This window comes from Chinchilla lanigera, unplaced genomic scaffold (genome assembly GCF_000276665.1).
Source record: "Chinchilla lanigera isolate Chin_1 unplaced genomic scaffold, ChiLan1.0 scaffold00053, whole genome shotgun sequence".
Classification (NCBI taxonomy): domain Eukaryota; kingdom Metazoa; phylum Chordata; class Mammalia; order Rodentia; family Chinchillidae; genus Chinchilla; species Chinchilla lanigera.
Window position 1 is genome coordinate 5,289,566 of NW_004955454.1, and position 9,586 is coordinate 5,299,151.

A 9,586-nucleotide genomic window follows, 5' to 3' on the forward strand; every position below is an offset into this window, starting at 1 on the left:
GCATTTAACTGTCCAAACAATATTAGCACAAACCTTTCTTTTCATTGAACTAAGAAAAATTAGTAGTATAACTATCTTTTTCTTTTTTTCATTTTTTTTTGAGACGGTCTCACCATGCAGTTCAGGCTGGCCTTGAGCTCACTTTGTAGCCCAGGCTGGTCTTGAACTCACAGTGATCCTCCTGTCTCAGCCTCCTAAGGGCTGGGATTACAGGTATGCACCACCATGCCCAGCATCTATCTTTTTCTTAAAACGTTACTAAAAGTTGTTTTCTACTGTGGACATTCCCTTCACCCACGGCAATGCTGCCCCGGGAGCACACTATATCACAAGTATAAACACACTCAGGCTGCACATGTATCTGAAACATTCACAGTAGCCTGTGTTTCGTGCAATCATTTCACTTAGTGGAAAATTATTACCTATCCAAACACTGTAATCTTTCGTTGTTACTGTTTTGAGACAGGATCTTCCTATCTAGTCCAGACTGGCCTTGAACTCACTGTGTAGCCAGGCTGGCCTCAAACTTGCAATGATCCTCCTGCCTCAGCCTCCCTAATGCTGGAATTACAGGCTTATGCCCCTACACTTGCCAAAACACTGTGATCTTACTAAAATGTTTTCCTTTTATTTTACCCTATTGTAGGTAAGGTTTTGTACCTAACTAGATACTTTTTAAAATACATTTATGGAAAAGCTGCATCACCCATGAATTTCATCGCAGGACTGTAAAGGGGAAAATCATTTTTTTGCTGTGCGAGGAAGAACTGGCTTTGACAAGGCTGAGGCACACTGAAGAAGACTGTCTGGGTACTTTTCAACCTGAGAGTCTCGAAGCTTCTGATTCTCCCACCTAACAAGGCTAGTGGCATGGGAGGGCAAGAGCAGCGGACACCCCCAGGTGGGGGTGGCAGACCCAGGACCGCAGCCCAGGTGTGCGCTCTGCAAGGTCGCCCCCGCCACTCCCTCTGCAGGCTGGACGGAGAGTCACACTAACGCAGCGGAGGGCCTGCAGGGGGAGAGCAAAGGACCCTGCACTCACGTTAGGCGGTCTCTTTACCTTCAATGGCTGGGAAGTCACTCCTCAGCAGGGGCTGTCAAGAGACAAAGAGGCGTCAATCAAGTCACCATCCCCTCGGGGAAAAGCCTGTCTCCACAGGCGGGCACGGAAGCGCCTTCCACAGGCCAGAGACCACCCACCCGCCAGCCCCATGCAAGGAAAGCTGCACGGGTCCCAGGAAGGAGATTCCCAAACAACATCCAGGTGGCCCCAGCCCGAGCTCAGGGACAGCATCCTGAGGGCAGAGGAAGAAAGACATGGGCCAAGCGAGAGTCTCGAGAGCCATCCAGGTATGGTGGTGCTTGCCTGGAATCCTAGCACTCAGGAAGCTGAGGCAGGAAGGTCGCCATGAGTTTGAGGCCAGCCTGGGCTCTGTAGTGAGACCCTGTCTCAAAAGAAAAACATGTCTCTGGAGCCCACGAGCTAAAGACAAAGGTGGGAGGGCTCCTTCAGGGCCTGGTGGTGGCAGCAGTCAGTAGGTAAAGCCTTCACTTCCCTGCCTCTTGGGGTGCATCCCAGCCCAGGTCACTGCAACCTTGGCTCTCCCACCACATGGCTCTGTGACCTGGGCTGGACCTCTGCGGGGCTCAGGCCTCAAGAGGCTCTGAGGCTCTTCCTACCCCACGTTCTGGCTCTCCACAGAAAGGCCTTGGAGAAGGGGACACATTCTGCAACTGGAGAACTCCGGGGAAGGGAAGGCCTCATACATACGTAAGTAGAAGTATGCCTGTGCGTTTCATGAATTCTGAGGGCGGTGTGACTTAAGACGTAAGTTCCACAGCACAAATAAAGCACACGGAAACCAAGCCGATGTTCTGACATGAGCTGAACCCCAAAACACACGGGCAGGCGGGCAGAAGCCCCAGGCCTCCTTCAGCAGCGAGCCGGCGCTCACAGGGCAGCTCCTTCCTGCGCTTCGGGGTAAGGCACAGCGGTGAGCAGTTCAGCGAAGGCTGAGGACTCTCCTGAGCTACACTGGCGAAGCCGGCCGGTACATACGAAGCCGAGCTGGAGGAAATGCTGGAGAGGTCCCAGCTAATCACAAACAACCCGGAAGGGCACCGGCTGGGAGCCCGCCACTCCTACCCATCTAGAGAACAGCGCCTGGCCAGACACACCTCTCCAAGGAGGCCACACTCAGACGCACAGACAAAACAGCTCTCAGCAGGAGGGTGGCGAGGTCGGCAAGGGAAGCCAGCAGAGGGAGCAGGACAGACGTGATGCGGAGACCCCAGAGGCGTGGAGGGCCATGTGACCCAGCCTGTACTCCACGTTACCGTGGCTGTCGGCCGCCGCTCAAGATCCACCATGTCCAGCACAGGGAAGGCCATCCGCAGCTCCTCCACGGTAACCACGTTCCGGAAGCCCAGGCTGAAGGCAGATCAGGAAGCAAAGCGGACACTCCGCGGAAGGCGCCTTTCTGAACGCACAGAGCACAAGCAAGGGGAAGCAGACAGCACTGCCCACCCGAGGCAGGCGGGTGCCAGACCAGGTAGCACAGGCCTCGCTGTCGGGCAATGCCAGGTCCCCCGAGAGGCAGGGCCAGGGCACAAAGGCACATAACTGTGCTCACACGGCAGACCACACGCTCAGAGCCCACCCAGACCCGCGCTCCAGGACAGTGCTGGCCCAGTGCTGTGCTCAGAGGACACCTCGGCGTGGGAGACAGACAGAGCCTGGGGGGCGCTGGACAGGAGCTGAAATCTTCAGGACTTCAGGACATCAACTCGCACAGACTCCCAAGCCAGTGCAGCCCTTCTCTCCTGAGACCGGCCTCCAGCTCCCGGTGCCCAGTTCCCTCCTGCAGTCCTCACTGGACCCGGCCTGGGAGGACCCCAGATCACACCTCGGCGGTGAGGCCTCTGCAACTCCCCACCGCCGAGTGCGCGCCAAGGTCTCCCAGCCCGTCCGCTCCTCCTGTCCTCCAATCCCCTACCTGCCAGGGAACGTTAGCTGCCTCCTGGGGCACAGCCATAACCCTCCGGGAAGCCACCGGCCACGCCTGCCAGGGACGGTCTCTCCCCTGGAGGACGACCTACCCCACTCTGTAGCTGCAGTCATGTGCTATCTTTTTATTTTTTCCCTTGTGGTGCTGGGGATGGAACTCGGGCCTCCTGAATGCCAGGCAGACACCCTGCCACCCAGCTACTGGCCCAGCTCACCTTACGCCATCGTAAACGCCCCTATACTGTGCCTGGGTATGTGGTCTTCCTGCTCAAGCCTGAGCCTTGAGGAAGTCGCAGTCCCAATGCCCCCACCTTGGTCTCCTGTGCCCTTTAAAGTGCAGCACAGCATGATGCCAAGGAGGTGCCCAGACAGGGGCCAGGCCCTCTGCTTCCTGAGTGCACGCGGGCCCACCAGGAGCTGCCCGCTCACCACCGCAGCTGACAAGCTCAGAGTGCCCGGCAAGAGGCCCAGGGCGGTGCTTCCCAAAGCCAATTACAGAGTCACCTGGACAGCTGTTTGTCTTTAAAATGCAGATTCCTGGGCTGGGCTGGAGTGCCTGCCCAGAATGCACAAGGCCCTGGGTTCCATCCCACAACAGATTCCTGACACCCACCCTAGGTCTTGGGAATCCAGACTCCCGCCAAGGGTAAGGCCCAAGACTCGGCACTTGAAGCTCTGCAGACCTGGTGTCACATGTGGACCGGCTTTCCAGAGCTACCGGACAAGAGGGCTACCCACAGGCCCCCTTCGACCCCAAGAGCACGCCACGCATGCCATGCACGCCTGCACCCTGAACCCGGCACACCACGCCACGCTCCCGGCGCAGCCAAGCAGGGAGGACCCACTCCTGCCCCTCCCCCTCCAGCCGAGCCAGAGGACCAAAGGATACGCTCGGGCGTTCTCCACCACGGGGCCCTGCCCGGACACCAGCATCCGCTTGTCATGGTACTGAGCAAACAGCTTCAGGGGGCTGTGAGAGAGGATCACCTGGTCTGGCTCCACCTGCAGGCACAACCACGAGACCGGGGACAGAAGAGAAAGACAGAGTTGAGAGAAAATAATGGCGAGGCAGTGGCAGGCTCTTTTACTTGAGAAGGAAAAACTGCCCAGAAATAGAGGGGTACAGCCTTTCAGGCCGTTGATACTTGTAAAAAATATCTAACCAAGCATAAGAAGACTGCTTCTTTGGTCCTTTTTTTTTTTTGGTAGCGGGAATGGAACTCAGGACCTTGTGCTTGCCAGGCAGGCGCTATACCACTGAGCTACATCCCCGGCCTTCTTTCATTTCTTGCCACACAAGACAAAACAAAATCGGCATCCGGCCATTCACCAGCCCAGCTGTGTTCCGCCTGCTGATCCCTTTAGCTCTCTCAGCCTTTTAGTTTCCCTTTAGTTTCTCATGGGGAAACCACCGGTTTGCACGTATGCTCCTTGTCACAGTCAGAAATGCGCCTAGACTTTGGCTGTCTATCTTTAGAGCCACGTGACACTCTTTAACATTCATACCTGCTCCATCCATGCAGCCTTTACTCAGAAGGCTCCGGAACCCGTACTCGAAAGCACAGCAGGGAAGCAGTTCTGTTCCTTTACTCTGCACTAAACCTCAAGCAGAATCACCCAAATAACCAGCCACTTCATCAGCTCTCTCACTTCCAAAATCTGAACTCCTTCCAATATCTGAACTCTCCCTTACGAACTCAAACACATCTGTGCTGGGCTGTGGTGTGGAAGCGTGTGGCGTGACAACAGACCGCTCTCAGACAATGGTCACGCCACGCCGATGCACACCACTTACCCACACAAGGCCGGCCCGACTGCACAGCCCACTTCCAACATGCAGCCTCGGCAGACACGACCCCAGGGGCGAGAGTCCCAAAGACACAACCCTGATGGCCAGAAGAGAAGAAGTGCCTATGATAAAGTAACACTGCCAAACACAAGGACAGGCTTCTGTGCTCACTCGACTGGGGTGTGTGGGTGTGTGGGTGGGTGCATGTACGTGCGTGTAAGACCCTCCCAGTGAGGTTCGCTTGAACATCAAGTCCTTCCCGCAGGACTGAAAGATTTCCACTGGCCATGCTGGGGCTTGCTGACACTGTACCCCCACCCAGGGAAAGGGAGTGGGGCAGAGCTGGAGGGGGGTTTCCCAGTGGAACCGCCGTTGGGTTTCCATGCCTCTGCTTGTCTCCTTGCCTTGCACCCCAGCAGGGCTGACAGCTCCTGGGCTTTTCTGTGTTGCAGGACATTCCCAGCATTTGTGACGAAAACCACAGGCACCCGTAACTGGCCCTGAGGGTTCAGCAGCCTGTGAAACGCTTCCAGAGCGGCTGGGATCACTCGGTGGCCCCGCACCAGCACTCCGTCGATGTCCAGCAGGAACCCGAAGGTAGGCAGGCTCTGCACAGAGAGAGAAGAGAATTTTCACTGCAGGAGGCACAAAAGCAAAGGGAGGGAAGAGACACTCATCCTCGATCACCAGGGTGTAGGAGAAACTCAAAAACAAAGGCATGGGATATCTTTCTCCTTCCCTCCGTCCCTCCCACCTTCCTTACTTCTGCCGAGATTCAAACCCAGGACCCTGCACAAGCTAGGCCAGCAGCCCACCCCTGAGCTTTATGACAGGTATTTCTGATTAGCCAAACCCATATTTAACAAAGAATTATTTTTTCATTATTTAAGAATATAACTTTTTTGTTAAAACTGGTATGTATAATTTATGTAGATTTTTAACTCAAAACTAGAGAATTCAGGGGCATGATGGCGCACGCCTGTAATCCCAGCAGTCAGGAGGCTGACGCAGGAGGATCAGTGTGAGTTTGAAACCAGCCTGGGCTACAAAGTGAGCTCAAGGCTAGCCTGAACTGCATAGCGAGACCCTGTCTCAGAAAGACCAAAAAAAAAAAGTGTTATGGGGCTGGAACGTGAGGTCCTGAGATCGATTCCTGGTACCAAAAGAAAAAAAGGAGTGAATGGAATGAGTTTTCAAAAGACAGTGTTCAACCTTACAAGTCCAGGATTGGACTCATGCGTTTGAGTTCTCAGGGGCAGAGCGTTTGCCTAACATGCACAAGGCCTGGGTTCAAACCCCAGCACTGTAACTAATAATAATAGCGATAATAACAATTACAAGATGTGTTACATACATGTACCAACTCCACAGACAGAAAGAAAACATTATGTACTGAAACATGCACTAATGAAAATTTTTTGAAAGAATCCTCTTCTCGAATCCTGGTTTTTCCCACAGTATAGATATTTCCTTAGGGGTTCTGAAAAGTAGGATAGTCAACGAAAGAGTATGCGCCTTGTAATTATGCAACATCTACTGACAAACTACTCCAAAAACAGTATCAACCTGCATGACCACTGACAAGGCACTTCACCCTTAGGACACTGATTTTCACATGTATCAAGCAGTTTGTTAACTGTTTTACTAATTTAAATATTTTTTAAAATGTAGTGCCTCATCTCAATCTGCATGAGTCCAATCCTGGACTCATAAGGTTGAGCACTGTCTTTTGAAAACTCATTCCATTTTTTTTTTTTTTTTTTTTTTGGTACCAGAATCAAACTCGGGACCTCATGTTGCCAGGCAGGTGCTGCACTGCTGAGCTACATCCGGGCTCTGTTCCCAGTTCTCATACACTGCCTACGGGATGTTTCTCAATATCAAAAAAATCTAACCTAACTTGTTCTTTTCTTTCATTGGTGCCAGCTAGGTCAAGACACTCTTATCGGGTCAGCCCCCCTCTGCACAAAGCTGCTTGCCGCCAAGAGCAACCAAACACATAGGGAAACAGCACTCAGAGTCCCTCACTTCTTCTGAGATAAAAGGGCAAGCAACAGTCGAGATAGTGCACTACTAAAGCTGAGCAATTCTGCAAGTGCAAATCGACTCTATTTAAATTCTGAAATAACCCAACGTGGTGGCGCACACCTGTAATCCCAGCACTTGGGAGGCTGAGGCAGGAGGATCGCTGTGAGTTCAAGGCCAGCCTGGGCTTCAAAGTGAGTTCAAGCCCAGCCTAAACTGCATAGCAAGACCCTGTCTCAAAAGGACAAAAATAAATAAATAAACAGAGGTAAGCTCTTGGAAAGAGTTAAATATACTCTGTGATAGAACTCTCCCGAGAGCCCCATGGTACCACACAGGCTGCAAACGCTGGTCCCCACTACAGTTCAGTGGAGAAGTCACTGAGACAAGAAGCCACAGGACAGTCCTGCTAAGCACTGCACTGCGTCAAGGACAGTGGGGTGGGGCTAGGAATGCAGGTGCCAGGGGCACCTCACCCAAAGGGGTGGGCAGGACTGGCTGGCACAGCTGTCCCAGGCCAATTTAAGGAGTCTGAAACAATTAAGTGGCATCTTCAGAATATCACTGTAAGAGCTAGGGATTTAGCTCAGGGGCACAGCACCTGCCCAGCAAGCACAAAGTTGTGAGTTCCATTCCCAGTACCGGAAAAAAAAAAAAAAAAAAGAATTTCATTATAGGGCTGGGCGTGCTAGTGCAGGTCTGTAATCCCAGCACTTGGGAGGCTGAGGCAGGAGGATCACTGCAAGTTTGAGGCTAGCCTGAACTGCATAGCAAGTCCCTGTCTCAAAAAGAAAAAAAATTTCAGCTGCAGAGAGCAGGCTGAAAGAGCTGAAAGGCATCCACCCAGTGGAGGGAGATCAGGTCCCACCCCACTGCAATCCAAATGAAGATGACAATGGCTTTAGGGCAGCAGCAACAAGGACAGAAGCGCAGCATCCCTAGGAGGCAGAACAGCCAGAACTCGGCAACCCCTCACGGCAGGGCAGAGGGAAGAGCCGCAGCGACCTGCGTGTTCTTGTGGTGGCCTGGGACCCTGGGAGGGTGGGTGCTGCGCTCACTCCAGCAGGGAGGAGCAGCAGGTGGGAGGTTGGTCACACCCCCACACCCCGTACTGGGAATCGAACTCACGACCTCGCGCTTGCCAGGCAGGCACTGTTCCGCTGAGCTAAATCCCCAGCCCCTTGGTCAGTATTTTTTTAATGGTACTGAACCCAGGTCCCTGGCCTATGAGGTAAGCACTGAACCACTGAGCTGTACCCCCTGCCCCAACACACTGGGAAAGAACAAAAGCTACATCCACTCTGGACCTCTAGGGCAGGTGCAGGGACTCCAGAAACGGACAGAGGACTCTTAGGATGAAACTTTGGAAGGTTTCTGCCTTCAGGGAACGAGGAAGGACAGGGCTTACTGTTTTGTGTATGTTCTGGATTTTTGTTTTTGTTTTTGTTTTTTGACACAAGATCTTGCTGTATACTTCAGGCTGCCCCGAACCAACTATGTAATCCAGGCTGGCCTCGAACTTGCGCCAATCCTGCCTCAGCTTCCCAAGTGCTGGGATTACAGGCGTGCACCACCATGCCCAGCTCTGTTTGGTTTTTAAAACACGGCCAGCTGGGCATGGTGCGCATGCCGGTAATCCCAGCACTTGGGAAGCTGAGGCAGGAGGATCAGCTTGCGAGTTCGAGGCCAGCCTAAACTGCATAGCAAGTCCCTGTCTCAAAAAATCAGAGCCTCACTCTGCAATCTAGGCTGGCCTGGAACTCACTGTTTAATCAAACTGTCATTGGTTTGTGATCCTCCTGCCTCAGCCTCCTGAGAACACCGCCATTTAAGGATGGACCACATAGAAACTGCAAGAGAATGAGGAGCAGCAGTCAGGGTGAGATGGAAACGCAAGATGTAAGTAAGGTCAATGGAGCCAAAGAATGAGTCAAGTACAACAGGTCAGACACTCAAGAGCACAGGCAGGACACCCAGGGAGCAGTCTTCCGCTGCTCTGTGCTGGCTACACAGAGCCTCCAGGGGTTAAGAGAATGAGGGTGATGGTCGGGTTAGTTCCAGGCAGGCATGGGCGCTGGGAAAACAGGAGGAAGCAACTTTTCTGCCAGAAAACAGCTGCCAGAGAGTCAACCCCTTCCTGCCACACAGGAAACGCCTAAACAAACAGTGGCTGATCCTATCACACCCCAGCCCTGGAGACTATCCCTGGCACCGTGCAAGGAGCCTGACACAGGCGCGAGGGCAAATGCAAGATATAAACGATGCAGTATTCATCACTACAGCCTGCAAAGTCCTTTCATCGACATATCCGTCCTTCCCCCTTGACCTCTCACTTAGAGCTCTATGCCACTGGCCGAGTCACCTAACTTGTTTGAACCTTAGCTGCTCCCTATATAAAGTGACAATGAAAACACTGTTAAGAGCTTGGGGGCTGGGGATTTAGCTCAGCGGTACAGCGCCTGCCTGGCAAGCACAAGGTCGTGAGTTTGATTCCCAGTACCGGAAAAAAAAACCAAAACCAAAAAAAAAAAAAAAGAGCTTGGACCCTGGCACCAGGCTGAGTTGACACTTTTGCAACAACCAGATGTGTGTCCTTCGGCAAACTGCTTAATCTGCCTCAGTTCCTCCATCTGTAAAATAGAAATAACTGTACTTATCTCAGATATTATGAAGATTTTATGATTTTTTAAATTAATATTTCTTAAGTACTTAGAATGGTACCTAGCACAAAGTGAGCAATGTGTTTTTCTTTTCTTTCTTTTTTT

General features: G+C 52.6%; 1 protein-coding gene across 2 annotated transcripts in view; it reads right to left on the reverse strand.

Annotated features, from left to right (window-relative positions):
- Nucleotides 1–5,404, reverse strand: part of Cecr5 (cat eye syndrome chromosome region, candidate 5) — a gene marked incomplete at its 5' end in the record, with an annotated part of 10,034 nt that extends 4,630 nt beyond the window's left edge. Inside the window, 4 exon segments of one of the 2 annotated variants that reach the window (XM_013520237.1) lie at nucleotides 1,061–1,094; nucleotides 2,338–2,431; nucleotides 3,897–4,009; nucleotides 5,201–5,404. In XM_013520237.1, coding sequence (XP_013375691.1) covers nucleotides 1,061–1,094; nucleotides 2,338–2,431; nucleotides 3,897–4,009; nucleotides 5,201–5,404 — 445 coding nt within the window. 2 annotated transcript variants of the gene reach the window in all.
- Between the last annotated feature and the right edge of the window lie 4,182 nt (nucleotides 5,405–9,586).